At 43.4% G+C, this 16,592-nt stretch overlaps 1 protein-coding gene across 4 annotated transcripts in view; it reads left to right on the top strand.

Annotated features, from left to right (window-relative positions):
* Positions 1-5,670: 5,670 nt before the first annotated feature.
* SYBU (syntabulin) overlaps positions 5,671-16,592 on the top strand; it is a 30,912-nt gene continuing 19,990 nt past the window's right edge. For 3 of the 4 annotated variants that reach the window (XM_073679782.1, XM_073679780.1, XM_073679779.1), the window contains exons 1-4: positions 5,672-5,910; positions 6,261-6,314; positions 10,728-10,908; positions 14,352-14,549. In XM_073679782.1, coding sequence (XP_073535883.1) covers positions 6,291-6,314; positions 10,728-10,908; positions 14,352-14,549 — 403 coding nt within the window. In that variant the 5' untranslated portion in view covers positions 5,672-5,910; positions 6,261-6,290. Of the gene's footprint in view, positions 5,911-6,260; positions 6,315-10,727; positions 10,909-14,351; positions 14,550-16,592 lie in introns of all 4 variants that reach the window. The other variant, XM_073679781.1, reaches the window with a different exon arrangement.

Raw genomic sequence — 16,592 nt, 5'->3', positions numbered from 1 at the left:
AACACATAGGACAAAAAACAGGAAGAAAAAATCACCCAAAAAGGAAAAAAATGATAAATAAGCAAAACAATAATATATCATAAGTCTGTGCACAATCGGTATATATCAATAATGATGGTACATAATTCCAAATATCACTAGAGCATATATGGCATGATACAAATAAATAAATTAATCAAGGAGCATAGAAAAAAATATATATATAAGCTCCAATATCTAAGCCCATAAATGAATCAAGTATATAATAATAATAATATAGGAATAAAGACAGTACCAAATAAATAGTAGAGATGCACAGAGAAAAGGAAAAAGAAATATAAATAACCAAGTGTGCATGTAAGTATAGACCGCCATCTCTAGTGACTATATTGCAGTGTGCACAATATTGGGATTGCACGGCCTTTAATTGTGATCACAATAGTGTCTCAGCAATTGAACCTGTCATTGATGATTGATTCAGAGTAAGAAGCTGTGTTCGATTGTGATGAAGCCACAATTATAAGTGTTTTTATAAGATATGTTCCATTGTAATGATGACAATACTGTATTTGTGTATTTATAGGCTGTGCTTTGTGACGATGCCACTTTAATATGTGTATAGTTACAGGCTCCGTTCTTTTGTAATGATATCACAAAGTATTTATGTGTTTATTTGTAAAGAGATGGACATACTGCCCACCTTCTCCCTTGAAGACACGTATATTGTGTAATGTGTATTGTGACATGCGTTATTAATTATAGTGTTCTGCCCAGCAACAGGTAGTGAGTAGGTATGGATAAAGTTAAGAGTTGGGACTAGCCCAGAGAGGAAAGGGGCTATGTAGCAAGATCATATAGGTCGTCCTGGTAGTGACTTAGACATTGCCTAGATTGCAATTAGAGCAGACCTTTGGCCTGAGTACTCAGCAGAGCTGCATGAGTTAGGTGTCCCCAAAGTGAGTGGAGACCGTGGCAGTAGATAGCGAGATCCTGAGCAGAGAATGGAAAAGTGCTAGAAGGACAGAGTGATTTACCGGAGAGGGGTCCTGGGACAGGACGACTAGCAGTATGGCCCCGAGTTTGCAACTCAGAAAGGTAAAGGGCCAAAGGAACAGGGAGCGTGAGATGAAGAGAGTGTTCCAGTCAGGAGTGATCTCCAGACTAACATATTGTTACAAATCTTGTGCTATGAGACTCTCCAGGCCAGTGCAGGTTTCCATTCATTGACAGCTGGCAGAGCTCCTGGAAATTATTGAAATGATAGTCTCTCCTGTCCTCCGGGTGACATTGTCTGACAGGAATATAGGAGCTGGATATTTTATGAGAAATTAAAGTATTAAAATACAATTTTTTTAACATCAGTTTGGGGCCCCTTGGGTGGTTGGGGCCCCAGGGCAGTGACCCGGCTGCCCCGGTTGTAGTTACGGCCCTGCCCGTTACTAAACTCTGTGGATAATGTGCTCTACACTTTCACTAGGTCAGAAGATTGGGTGCGAAGGGGAAGTAACAGGCCACTTTGCCATGGGAAGAGTATTCCGGCATGGGGCAAAATAAGAGCCTAGAAGGAAAGCTTATATAGTCACACTTCATCCCGAGTGCCAGTAGATGGCAGAGGTGAGTCACAGTGACCGGATTTATCATCATATACAGTACAGACCAAAAGTTTGGACACACCTTCTCATTTAAAGATTTTTCTGTATTTTCATGACTTTGAAAATTGTACATTCACACTGAAGGCATCAAAACTATGAATTAACACATGTGGAATTATATACTTAACAAAAAAAGTGTGAAACAACTGAAAATATGTCTTATATTCTAGGTTCTTCAAAGTAGCCACCTTTTGCTTTGATGACTGCTTTGCACACTCTTGGCATTCTCTTGATGAGCTTCAAGAGGTAGTCACCGGAAATGGTTTTCACTTCACAGGTGTGCCCTGTCAGGTTTAATAAGTGGGATTTCTTGCCTTATAAATGGGGTTGGGACCATCAGTTGTGTTGTGCAGAAGTCTGGTGGATACACAGCTGATAGTCCTACTGAATAGACTGTTAGAATTTGTATTATGGCAAGAAAAAAGCAGCTAAGTAAAGAAAAATGAGTGGCCATCATTACTTTAAGAAATAAAGGTCAGTCAGTCTGAAAAATTGGGCAAACTTTGAAAGTGTCCCCAAGTGCAGTTGCAAAAACTATCAAGCGCTACAAAGAAACTGGCTCACATGAGGACCGCCCCAGGAAAGGAAGACCAAGAGTCACCTCTGCTTCTGATGATAAGTTTATCCGAGTCACCAGCCTCAGAAATCGCAGGTTAACAGCAGCTCAGATTAGAGACCAGGTCAATGCCACACAGAGTTCTAGCAGCAGACACATCTCTACAACAACTGTTAAGAGGAGACTTTGTGCAGCAGGCCTTCATGGTAAAATAGCTGCTAGGAAACCACTGCTAAGGACAGGAAACAAGCAGAAGAGACTTGTTTGGGCTAAAGAACACAAGGAATGGACATTAGACCTGTGGAAATCTGTGCTTTGGTCTGATGAGTCCAAATTTGAGATCTTTGGTTCCAACCACCGTGTCTTTGTGCGACGCAGAAAAGGTGAACGGATGGACTCTACATGCCTGGTTCCCACTGTGAAGCATGGAGGCGGAGGTGTGATGGTGTGGGGGTGCTTTGCTGGTGACACTGTTGGGGATTTATTCAAAATTGAAGGCATACTGAACCAGCATGGCTACCACAGCATCTTGCAGCGGCATGCTATTCCATCCGGTTTGCGTTTAGTTGGACCATCATTTATTTTTCAACAGGACTATGACCCCAAACACACCTCCAGGCTGTGTAAGGACTATTTGACCAAGAAGGAGAGTGATGGGGTGCTCCGCCAGATGACCTGGCCTCCACAGTCACCAGACCTGAACCCAATCGAGATGGTTTGGGGTGAGCTGGACCGCAGAGTGAAGGCAAAAGGGCCAATAAGTGCTAAGCATCTCTGGGAACGCCTTCAAGATTCTTGGAAGACCATTTCCGGTGACTACCTCTTGAAGCTCATCAAGAGAATGCCAAGAGTGTGCAAAGCAGTCATGAAAGCAAAAGGTGGCTACTTTGAAGAACCTAGAATATAAGACATATTTTCAGTTGTTTCACACTTTTTTGTTAAGTATATAATTCCACATGTGTTAATTCATAGTTTTGATGCCTTCAGCGTGAATGTACAATTTTCAAAGTCATGAAAATACAGAAAAATCTTTAAATGAAAAGGTGTGTCCAAACTTTTGGTCTGTACTGTATGTAAATATTCATTATTACTTCACACAATGACACTCGGAGAGCCTGGGGGTCTGTAATATAGAAGTGCTGGGACCCGGGGGTCCAGTATGTGGCTGTGCCCCGTCTATGGAACCTAAATGTCCAGCTCTTTAAGAAATGTCCAGTCCTTGGGTTTCTTGCCTGTGCCATACTAAGGCACCTGCACAGGCATGACCCTCCCACCCTGAATTTTTAATATTGTTACCCCAATATTCCCATCCATAAGTACTGAAGGCATAAATGGTAAACTGAAGCAAGTGAGAAATACAGCACGTTCCCGGCTTCCACTACATCATTCATGTCTGCAAAAAAAATAAAAAAAACGTAAAATTCTGCAACCAATGGGAAGCAGACGTCTCTCTGCTGGTTGCTATGGATTACATCATTCCTTTATACAGCGTAATTGTAATATCCCAGCATGCACTACGGCGACCAGATGATTAAAATCAGTGCAATCTTATTATGACACACGGCATCGAAAAGACTCAGCCAAAAACTGCCTTATTAGTCCCTAAGTACCCGCTGCGCCATTCATATCTGCTCCGGAAAGTGCAGTCAGGGTCGATCTCTGCACTTATTTTTCCTGTTCACATAATCTGGAGAAAACACAAAAGTGGGCAGTTTTTGCTCTCATTTTATCTCCTGAGTATTGCACTTTTATTTTTTAAATCAGCCATAAGGTTACAGACATATGGGCCTTTTTATTTAGTGCAAATTATTATAGTCTGTACAAGGGGGTGTGACTCACAGGATCCTCTGGGTCATGTCTTTAGGCTGCTCTACATAAATACCCTGTGAGCAACACCCCTTTGGTTATGGTGAATCTGCATATACTGTACAGTACTTTCTAGGATTCGTTCACAATCTGCATGTATCATGCTGCCAATACGAGTGCATGATTGGCAGGTATAGTGCTGCCAGGATGTGTGCATGATCGGTAAGTATAGTGCTGCCAGGATGTGTGCATGATCGGTAAGTATAGTGCTGCCAGGATGAGTGCATGATCGGCAGGTATAGTGCTGCCAATACGAGTGAATGATCGGCAGGTATAGTGCTGCCAATACGAGTGCATGATCTGCAGGTATTGTGCTGCTAAGATGAGTGCATGATCAGCAGGTATAGTGCTGCCAGGATGAGTGCATGAACGTCAGGTATAGTGTTGCCAAGATGAGTGCATGAACGTCAGGTATAGTGCTGCCAGGATGAGTGAATGTATGTCATGTATAGTGCTGCCAGGAAGAGTGCATGAACATCAGGTATAGTGCTGCCAGGATGAGTGCAAGAACGTCAGGCATAGTGCTGCCAAGATGAGTGTATGAACATCAGGTATAGTGCTGCCAAGATGAGTGCATGAACGTCATGTATAGTGCTGCCAGGATGAGTGCATGAACGTCAGGTTTAGTGCTGCCAGGATGAGTGCAAGAACGACATCACTTGTATAGTGCATACCAGGATTGGGAATGAGGGGGCCGTGCATACCAGGATTGGGAATGAGGGGGCCATGCATACCAGGATTGGGGATGAGGGGGCCATGCATACCAGGATTGGGGGTGAGAGGGTCATGCATACCAGGATTGGGGATGAGGGGGCCATGCATACCGATATTAGGGATGAGGGGGCCATGCATACCAGGATTGGGGATGAGGGGGCCATGCATACTAGGATTGGTGATGACGGGGCCATGCATACTAGGATTGGGGATGAGAGGGCCATGCATATCAGGATTGGCGGTGAGGGGGCCATACATACCAGGATTGGGGATGAGAGGGCCATGCATACCAGGAATGGGGATGAGGGCTGTCTGCTGAATGCCCCTCATTACCAGCGCCCCTCTGACAACTCCTCCTGCCAGGAGAGAAAGAAATGGTAAATGGGCGTAGATTGAGGTGTGGCCAAGGGCGTGGCCGTGATCTGTCCCTCTTTCTCTTCTTCAAAAGTTGGGAGGTATGCCATACCTGACAATCATGCAGATATATTGGCCTTTTTCATCCGTGGTGCCAGAGAAGAAATGAACATGTCTCCGTGATTTTTGCACATGGTCCGCAAAAAACCAATGACATGTGAACAGCACTATAGATTATAATGGGGACGTGTTCTATCTGTGAAAACTGAACGTCTGAACAAGGCCTAAGGGGTTAAAGTGTTTGTTTGTTTTTTTCTCCGAATGCAGTATGTTTTTTCCTCGTAGGCTTCTCAATAGGAAAAACTCATTGCATTTTTTTTTACAAGCTTTTAAAAGGGCTGAGAAAATGGTGTGTGTGACTCCGGCTGTGATCTAATATGTGACTCTCATTAAGGTATCACCGCCTGGCTGTCCCATTATTCCTGGATATGTGCACGGATCCAGCTCTGCTGTGTCATTCCCCAGTGACATGGAGCATCATGCGCACAGCAGTGTGATGTCCTGATGCACAGCCAGAGGGAGGCAGCTCTGCAGCAGGCGCAGCCCTGACAGCTCTGCCCTGACAGCTCTGCTCTGACAGCTCAGCCCTGTCTCTGGGAAGACATCGGCTCTGCAGCCAGTGAGGTGTGTGCTGCTGGAGGAGGAGGAGGAGGAGGAGGAGGAGGAAGCTGCAGACAGCATTGTGTCAGCTGCAGTGCACCACTGTCTGGAGAGCAGCCAGGAGCCCAGGTAAGAGGAAGGGACACCATCAGGGAGACCATCAGGGACCTGAGACTGGGGGACATTCTGCTACAATGTCTCATGCTATAGAAGGGGCTGATGCAATTGCATGGAGCCTGGCTAATTGGCATAATTAATCAAGGCAGGGGTATCAATTGATACAATTATTTATGGGAAGGGGCTGGATGATTGGTGGGTTTGGTTTTGGTCTTGCTACTTGGAGTCATTGATGGACAAGAAGTGAACAACCAAACCATTGGGGTTGTAGTCCTGAGTCAACAAGTGTCAGTGAGGGGATTCAGGAGAGGTTCTGATCAGTGATACATTGTGTCCTCTCATTGTCTGTGTCCCATCCACAGGGTGTGAGCTGATCTGTGGTGGGGTGGACCATGGGACCTCTGCAGGACCGCAAGGTATGGATCATGATCGAGCATATACTGTATCCTGGGGATTGCATCATGTATAGCCCACAATGATCTGCTGCAATCTGTTGTTTTAGTTGGGTTTTGTTGCATTATTGATCATTTTATAATTGTTCTTGTCTGGCTTTGTGTGTTATAGTGGATGATGTTCTGGGGGAAGGTTTAACCCATTGCAAATCTGAGTATAAAGTGGCAATGAAATCTGAAGCATTTATTTTTCTCTTCTGTCGTATTCTATTTTTCAGGTTATTTTTGATGTTTTCAGTTTTTATTGCAAATATATGTATATAATTTGCTTTAACTATATTTATTATGATACAAAGTGAATTGTAAGCCAGCTCTACGATAAGACTAGAGATGACATCATTTGCTCTCTACGTCCTCATTCAGATGTCTGTGTTTTCATGTATTCTAGCTGAGGTTTTTCATAGATTTGACCACATACCCATTATAGTCTATGGGACTGTGAACAGCGTGTCTGTAAAAAAAATTAAAACCGGAGACGTGTCTGATTTTGAGCCTTCGAATAACCCTTTCGAGTCTATGGGTATCAGACAGATTACGTCCTGCCTGCTTGGGAAACCGACCGTCTGAATGAGGCCTATTACATATGTTTGTGAGTGACGCACTGATATTTGTGATAACTGACTGACCAGTGTACGTATGTGCACAAAATCCAATGCAGCATGTGACTTTAATACTGTGGTTTTTTTTTTTTTTCTTTATCACCGTGCTAGGTAAAAATGGATCCATATTTAAAAAAAAAAAAAAAAAAAAAACACACTTTTTTTTTGCTGTAAATCCCAAGTGTAACCTAGCAGCCTCGTGTGACAACTCTCACCTGCATGTGTTGTTTCCTAGCAGCATATTGCTGGCTCGGGCTCCGGTTTCCTTGATGTTATTTCATCTTGGCTTTAGTGTAACCGCCTCAAGACCCTAAAATTCCTGGGGACCCCGAGGAATGGAAGAAATGTCATCCATATATTATTTTAAGCTACAGCATTGGGGGGGGGGGGGAAACCACAGGGGAGGCATCTGAAAGGAGTTGTCCACTCTGGATTGTATTTTTGTTGGAAGGGTCAGTGATGCTGGAATCTCCAGCAATCAGTTATTTGTAGAGGAACCTGTTTCTCTCCAGCAATCAGTTATTATTTGTAGAAGAATCTGTTTCCCTGCAGCGCCACCGCTGTTTCCCTGCAGCGCCACCGCTGTTTCCCTGCAGTTCCACCACAGGAGAAAGATGTAATTACACAGTTATCATTAAAGGGAACCGCTTCACGGGCAGCATGAATCAGAGCCTAACTGCACAACTGCAGCCAGGTATGTTTTTTATCCAAAATGCACTGGTGGTTCACGGAGCGTATACTTTAAAAATCCATCCGGGAAATCTATTAAGAGACAAGACTAGCCCCCCGGCCAACTTCCCAGGGCTGCTAGAAGTGATTAATGATCTCTCGCTATGGGGGATTGTGAAGCCAGGCTCTGATTAATGCTGCCCGCAGTTTGAGTGACAGGTTCCTTTCTAAAAAAGATGGCGGGGCTTGTTACTTCCTGAATCCAGTGCAGGCCTCTCATGGTCTGTATCGGCAATGACAGCAATATTCAACCAGCTAAAGGACTGCTGGGGTTTGACATGCAGCAGTCAGGTGACTTGAACTGTGCATCATTGGTTGGCTTTTGATGATGTACAGTTCAAGCCACCTGACCACTGCAGCCTATCACAAACTGTGGTGGTCCGGTGGGTGGCTAAACGTTGATGTCATCGCTTCCATTGCAACTGCTGGTCCTTTTTTTTTTTTTTTGGCCCAAATCTAATACCCCGATAATGAGCACCTGATCTCCTCTATGTTCCCAGAGCCTGGGAAGAGTTTATAATAATATAAATATATAGTTTCTCCAGGACTGTATTGCTTTTATCACACACAACCAAAACCAAGGGCAGTTCCATGAAATAAATTCCACATCCAGTTCTGAGCAGTAATTGTAACCCTACAATTATCATGGAGATATTTGGCAGATTACGGAGAGCCTTTCCTGTTTTGTAAAGTAAATGGCTGCATATGTACCGTCAATGTGCAAGAAATCTTTTTCCTTTACTTGGTGCCAAAGGAGTTGTCCTTTTTCTGCATATTTATTCTATTTATTCATGTTGGAGCAGAGAAGAGATGTGAGAAGTCTTCATCGAGGGGTATATTCTGGAGACATGTTGGTGGTGCTAGAATATACTTGGCATTGGCAGATGTGACCCAGTCTATTTGACAAGGGGTGTAGCTATAGACAATACAGGGCTAGCAGTCGCACCCAGTGGATCTGAGGGGGCACAAATGCCCGTCTGCCTTCTATGATGAATCCAGTATTACAAATGGCATACAATAGTTAGGAGACCTTGTTACAGATTTTAGGTTGGGCCCCAGAAGATTCAAGTTGCGTTTTAGGCCTCCAGAAAAAAATATTTGCCGCAAGGAACTGGAGCGTGGCCCCATGCAGGAGTTTTTGGGCCAGCTGCCATGTGGTGGGTGAAATCTCCCAGCAATCCTTGGTAAATCATTCAGTATACAGTTGTTGTTTGTTTTTTTGTTTTTTGTTTTTTTATACAGATTTTTTTCTGTCAACAGAAAATGACTGTTCAAACCAAACACAGTCACAGTCGTTGATCCCTTGGTGTGGCCAAACAGTTCAGTGTACAATCCCACCTACTTGTCTTCCATCTTTCTTCACCCTCCTCTGGCTCCCATAAAGACAAAGCTGTCAATCAAGTAAGAGACTGGCACGAAGAAGGATGGGAAAACAAGTAGGTGAGAAGGTGCAGTAGACTGGTTGTGCCGAGAATTCACCGAGCGCTTGTGCTTGGTTTGAACAGTCATGTTGTGTTGAAAGACTCCCTTTAAATAATGCAGGGTTGGATTGACCCTCGGTTGGCCCCGGGGGTCAATCAGAACATGATCTTTTGCAACTGATGTTGGAGTCAAGCGTTTCTCTTCCTGGTTGATTCACCAATAACCTATTAGACCCCATCACTGGCCTCGGAGGCACAGATTTTTTTCTGGATGTCGCTGTGATGGTCTGAGGCAAGGTTGGCCGGTGATTGTTTCCTGTGAGCATAGTCATTAATTAGCTGCATTGTGTATTGGAAGCTTTTATTGAATTTTCCATAGACTCGAAGCCTCGTTTTAATTCCCTGCTCTTTAGCGTATGTCCTATAAATCGGCACCGATAGTGACTGAATGTAATATGTAGAATAGATAGTAAGCCATTAACTGACTGGCAGAAAGTGTTAGACAAAAGCCTCTTGTATATCCGAGGCTGAGCCTACATACAGGAGTGCACAATGCAAATTACATGAAAATACGGCTTACAGTACAAGTTTAGTAATTAGTAGTGGGTGGTGCGCTCCTACATAACCTTCCCCAAATTCACTTTGGTTTTCCCCATAAGAAATCACTGAAGTTGCCCCCACAAATAAAGCATGAGGGTAGATAATATTGCAATCAGAAGGGAATTTGCCCAAAGATCTTCACTTTTTAGTCCCTTTCAGCGTTGCCAGAAACTCTCATCGACAAGACTTGGAAGTTTTGAAGAAGAGGAGATTTTTGTGGCGTATTGACTCCAACAACATAGGCTTTTGCTTTATATATGGTCTTCCAAATCAATCCGACCCTTTAGTAGATGCCCATATAGATCTAAACAATATGGCTATATATAGTTAGATTGTTTTGCAAGGTCATACACAAAGATGGGACCAAATTTTTGCTTTTTCTCATTACGACAAGTTTCCACCCAAGAAGTAGGAAAGTCCTTGCACCGTTTATTTTGCCACTATATGGTTACCATATTAGATGGGGCCTCGGGTAAATGTTCTGGACTGGACACCATCCAACTTCAGCCCATTCCCACATATTACATGAGTGTTTAGATATGGACGTGTATTCTTCCATGATAGACCAGTAACTACGGCATGGCTTTCATGTTCATGACGTAGAGCAGGTAGTGCGTCATCACGGGCTCTATCCATATGAGTGATCTGAAACTAGAGAGGAAGAAGTGACACCACTTCTTGCAGGATCCTTCTCTTCTGGTCAGATTTTGCATTTTATGGGTCACCCCTGTGTATGCCTCTCACTGGCGAAACCTATGCCAACCCAAGCATTGTAATAAACCGCTATAGACATTACTACATTAGTTTATTGTCATCCTGATGTATGTGTGGTAATGAAAGGCTGCTATTACAATCTGCCAGTAAATATTTTTTCGCCAGGCTTCTTAATCTGTTTCCATGGAAACATTAACAATACGTAACATATGCTGCTTACGTCCATTATTTATTTATTTATTTTTTTTTTCTTTCAATTTTTGGTAAAGACAACACAAATGCCTTAATTTTTTGGGGGGGTCTTTTGTAAACAGAAAATGCAAGACAAAGAGAGTGCCCGCAGCCGCATCCCCCGCCTGGTGCTGAGGCCATACTTGCCAAAGCAGAAAGTTTCCCCGTCCTCTGAATCTCCTTTCTCGGAAGAGGAGAGCAAAGACTTCAACTTGACTTCAAGTCGATCTGCAAGGACCATAAGTAGCAACAGCTTCTGTTCAGGTAATTAACCATCGGGACTGTTAATGCTGGTGTCTGATGTGAAACGAAAGTGCGTATGTATGGAGACGCTTTATAGCTTCATATAGTCGTGTTTTATGGGTGGGAGTACTCTGCCATCACTCTGGGCCTCTGAGTCTTGGGGTAGCCCTAGGACTGGACCCCCCCCCGCTCCCCCCTTTCCACAGGTCTAAACGGTGATGCCCACCACATTGATTCTGGGGGCCCACTGTTCAGCTACATGATATATTTCCAGACCCATTCCTGCTTAGAGGCCCGCCAGGGAATCCACCAGTCCTCCTGTGTGCCAGTCCAACCCTGGGTACAATGCAAGAATGGAGCTTGTAAAACTCAACTGTGCCGAACTACTAGTCATTGGATGGTGGTATTATTTGTAAAGTTAATGGCTGTTTAATGTGGGAATTTAATGATGGCAAATAGATGACAGTATTATGTGGGCACCATATGGGAGTATTTTATATGGTTACTGCATGCTAGTATTTTTGGGACACTGAATGTCAGTGTTGTATGGGCATTGTATAACAGTATGTAATATTTCATGGATTTCTTGATACTTCTGTTCTCTCTCACACATATCCTTCTACTGAAACCTGAGAATTGTAAAACTAACATTAAAGGTGCTGCATATTTTTTGCAATGAGTCCCTATGGTGGGCGGATGCCATGTCATCCATCCGGAGACTGGCCTCTTGGCTGGCACCGTTATCTGCACTTGGTCTTATCAATTAACCCATGATTGTCATGATGAGTATATGAGGCAATCAAAGAACCTTTTTTTAGGGATGGCAAAAATTCTAGCAGAAAATGAACACAAAGTCTGTGTGATCCGATCCCTCTGCTGTGTTCTTTGAGCAAGGCAAATATTAAGAGTGAACTCCCTCCTGGATGTGAACAGTTGTACTTTATATCGTTCCCGTACTGCCAGCGTGTACGTTCCAGCTAGTAACACGGGGGGACAGTGTTTACCACATGGCACCAGAACCACCTCCTTCCCTTCATCTATGTGCTTGGATAGAGGCCACCGGTCTCAGATGTCAGACTGTGGAAAACATTCTGCCAGCCGCATCTGGCTGTACAGTCAGCAGCTAAACACATGACGGCTGCTGGGAACTCCCAAGATACCTTATGTTCATTATGACTTCGGAAAGAAAAATTGGCAAAAAGCTAGCGAAAAAAGTCTATACTAGAAAAATATATCTTTGTACTGTGTTGGCCAAATATAGAAAAGTTGAAAGTTTTTTTTTTTAAAAAAATCTAAATTCTTGAAAAAAAGTTGTTGTTTTTTTTTGTGAGGAAGGGGGGGGGAGGATGCTAGAGGATTGCATCTTGCGATCAGGACTGTAATATATGTAGGGGTTGTAGTTGGAGCGTATATTGTCACTGCCCGTGTCTTACTGGGGTGCCAAGGGCCCACCAGTAACCACCTCCAGGGCCCCAGCTACATGCAAATATGACCTTATCCTCAATCACAAATTTCTATAAGAATGAACTGGGTAGATTGTTAGATGAATAAGATGCTGCTTTAGTACACAGTGATTCAAGTATATTGTTCCAAGTGCTGCTCATATAAAAGGGTGGTGGCCCACCGGAGGATTCTCCTGTTCTGCGGTGGGCCAGTCCAAGCCTGGACTCGGCAGTACTATAATATTTCTGTATTGATTCTAAATGGATTTCAAGATCTCGGCTTGCAGTCGTTCAATAGGAATCTATAGCTCTGTCCTGGTCATACAATGGACACATCGGTACATGCATCGTTACAGCCCAGCTATCCGAGCTGGAGAACAGTCGTGCACTGCGAACCCATCACATCATCAGAACAAGATTTACTAGGAGTAGTAAATTAGGGCTCCTATTGATAGAGAATATTACAAAACTGTAAAACTTTCCTTATACTAGTTGGATTTAGTAACCACCATTAATGAGTAGTCCCTCTAAGCCCGAGGCTTACAACCTGCAGCCTGGGGATCACAAACAGCCCACAATACAATCTGCTCACATGTCAAAGAGAAGAGGAGTAACACATAGGACACTGCATGAATCACTCTTGCCACTAAATTTTGGCAGAATTTGTGTCCTATGACCAAGTAGTAAGCAGCAGATGAAGTGGCGATGTATACGAGCGGCTTTCGTCACTGTAATTTCTTTGGAGAGGTGAAACGCTTGGCTTTATCAGTAGCTCCCTTAAAGGGTCTGTCTCAAATGTGGGGGTTTCACTGCAGAAACCAGTATCAATCAGCAGACCGGGGAAATGTTATTCCTGAATTGGTACTTTTTTCTCTGTTACAAATCAGAGTGGCAAGTCAGGTCGCTGACCGCCGCACGTTCATTCACCACGGCTGTAAAAGCCGAGTGCTTTGCTTGACAGCACAAGTTATAGGGACTCTGATGGCACAAAATGACTGTTCAAACCAAGTACAGGCTCGGTGCTTCACGGTGGGGCCAATGATTTATATACACCTGCCCACCTGCTTGGATTCCATCTGGTGGGACTTAGTTTTAACAGTCACTTTATGCTGACAGTCCCTTTAATGAATAGTGCAGCTGTCAAACGTGCGCTGCCTTTCCATTCTGATGGAGATAAAAGTTCTGGTGATTGTTGCATATTTGTATTTTCCAGGAAAAAATGGCTAGCAGTATTGGTTTACCAAGAAACAAGTACATTTGCAAGTCTCATGAAAATTAAAGGGGTTGTCCAGCATTAGAAATATGTTGCGTTTTTTTACCTTTCAGAAAAGGCGCCACTCCTGACTAAAGGGTTCAGGGTGGTATTGCAGCTCACTTTCATTTCCTTCACTAAGGCTGAGTTTCAATTACAGACTAAACCTATAATCAGGTGTGGCACTGGATTTTTAATCATTCGTATCGTCTTTTAAAAGGGTTTTCCACTACTAAGGTATTGTTGACTTGTCCTTAGATCATCAATATCCTAATAACAGCGTATCGATGGGGGTTGCCGGTTGTCTGACCCCACTGATATATTGATGACCTATCCTGAGGAAAATGAAAGGATCCTGTTCTTCCCTGTGAGCAAAAATATCCAGTGTTTAAAATTGCTCGATTCTTCTTTCCACTGACCTATTCTGTTGGAAGATGCCAGTATCGATCGATATCCTACTAGGGGAAAACCCCTTTAATTCTGGCATTTATTAAAAGTTCTGTCTCTTTTTGGTATTGCATCAGATCTGGCTTTCAGAAGACCTGGAGAATCTTCTCCACTGAAGACCCAAGGATAAGGGCCTTACGTAAATGATTCCTCGAGGGGTCGTCAACCAGACTCCAGTTATTTTTTCCCAGTGTACAGGGCCAAGTTTTCTCCGAGACAGTTTAATACAGGGGCCAAAGATGTTGACAGAAGATATGACTGGCTTACATAATCACACCCTTTCACGATTTTTATGAAGCTGGCTTCATTCTCTTTTTTTCTAGATGATACTGGGTGTCCAAGTAGTCAGTCCGTGTCCCCAGTCAAGACGCCCTCTGATGCTGGTATGAGTCCCATGGGATTCTGCACAGGAAGTGAGGATGACTACAGCCACAAGAGAGTCAATGTTGGCACTTTTGCAGATGGCAATGTCCAGCCGGCGCGATACAAAAAGGAACCGAAAAGTGGACTTCTGAAGACAGGTAAAATTCTTACTTCTACAAATCTTTCATTATCATTGTTTTAGTTCTTCCACAAGCAATATAAACATTGCATCCTTGTGACTTGAGCATGGTATGGCTTTGAAAATGACTGATACATATACCCTCGTGGGGGACGGAGGGGAAGCAGAATTGACACCCTATTCCATAAACCCAGCAATTGCCATGATCCAAATTGTAGACAGCGTTGCCTCTGTTGGTCGTCCAAGGCTTAAAGTGCTTGTAGGCCACAATGACTATTTAGTGGGCATCCTTATTTGCAACTTCCATGAGGATCTGCAGTCACACTTGGGCAAGAAAATGACTGGGCTGCTATGGCAATCAATAATATACAGCTACAGGTGAGCATCTATGGTCTCTGAACCAACTACAGCAAGAATATTTAGGCGATGAGGTGTTTAGAGACCAGCGGATCAATTCTTAACAAATGTGTTACGGATTTCCCCTAAATTTTTGATTCTGGTGAATCTAAATTTTTGGTATTCTATCTGCACAAATCTAGCAAACTGTTAAAAATGTTTCAACCCCAGGAAAGGGATTATAATAATATACATTCTCCTCACCTAGGCTCTTGCTTGTGCTTCCACCACTGTCCCACCTCCCTGGTCATCCATTCTGGTGTTCCATTCTTCTGCGCTGAGGCAAGTGATTGGTCTTGTGAAGGGGCAACGTACGTCAATGCGGTTTTTTCCATTGACCTACTCCCACTTGACCACATGAGATCAATAAGTGGTGTTTGTTCCGGAGGAACAAAAAAACTAGTGTGAAGGACTTGGGAGAGGTAGTGGTATAAGGACAGGAGAAGGCTTGGAAAGGTGAGCAGAATGTTTTATTTATCTTAACCTCTTCCCTTTCTTCCAGCTTATTATGCTTGGGGTCTAGCAAGAACTCAAAGTGTAACTTCTTTTCGTGGCAATCGGGGCACTCTTGCTTCAGATCAAATTTACTGGTCAAATAAAGCAAATCTTCTCATAACAAATTGTGACACTTGCGGGCGCGGCGACAGTAAAAGAAATGCCAAGCACGCCAAAGTACTCGGCGAGTACCCGAGCGTGCTCACCAAAGGGGTCAATAGAACACGCTCGCTCATCACTATTCCCTAGTAGTTACATCAGGTCACAGCAGGGCCTCCCAACACTCTCTTGGTAGTGACTGATGCCTTGTGATAGCAACAACTGTCTAATTTTGCATGAGCGAAAAACAAATGCAAATCCAGACATTTCCCGGTATCTGAATGTTAATTAACTTGAGCGCGTTGTAATTCGGAACAATTTAGGGTTGCTATGGTAACTACAGCTCTAATTTGGATACGAGTACATGGCGGGCTCTCACTTGAGTGAGTAATATAGCACAGGACATAGGCTCGTTATAGGTGAGAGGCTAAATGATGTTCTAGATAAAAGTGGGAAGATCAGATTGGACAGTTTGTGCTGCATAGTGCAATCGATGAAAAGGACAGTTAGTTCTCCTCTCTTCCTCCTTCAAGCGCCGTGGTATCAAACCTTAGTAATAGCCGGAGAAACCAACGTACAATTCCCAGTATTGTTGGAGTGGTGGTTTTACCAACAGCTGATAAGCAACAAGTTGGAGACCACTGCTATAATTAATTCTACTCATACACTTGGATCGCCATCACATGTATTTTAATAGGGCTTTGAACCTGATGAAGACCTTGAGTTGAGGTTGAAACGCGTTGCTTTGTGTAAAGAAAGTTCAGAGTTGTATGTTGGCCTTTATTGATTTTTTTTTTTTTTTTTTTTTTTTTTTTATTCATTTCTTTTTTCCCACCAATGCTACAAAGCTCTTGTAAAATAAGCTCCTCCTAGAATAAAGATCCACCCTGCAGTTTATGGACACGTAGGCTGGATACAACGGTGTCCATTCTTTTTGGGTTTTAATAAGGTAAGGGGAGAAAGTTTCTTCTAGATGCCTCTGACAGCAGCTAATTTCCCCTGAGAACCAAAGGATCCACTGTTAAAATTGTTAAATTCTTGTTTCCTTGTTGGGAGGTCCCAGTATACATAA

Source organism: Phyllobates terribilis, unplaced genomic scaffold (genome assembly GCF_046119375.1).
Source record: "Phyllobates terribilis strain yellow unplaced genomic scaffold, ASM4611937v1 Scaffold_4__5_contigs__length_816908805, whole genome shotgun sequence".
Lineage (NCBI taxonomy): Eukaryota > Metazoa > Chordata > Amphibia > Anura > Dendrobatidae > Phyllobates > Phyllobates terribilis.
Note: the sequence above shows the minus strand (reverse complement) of the source record. Positions and strands in the feature narration are given on the sequence as shown.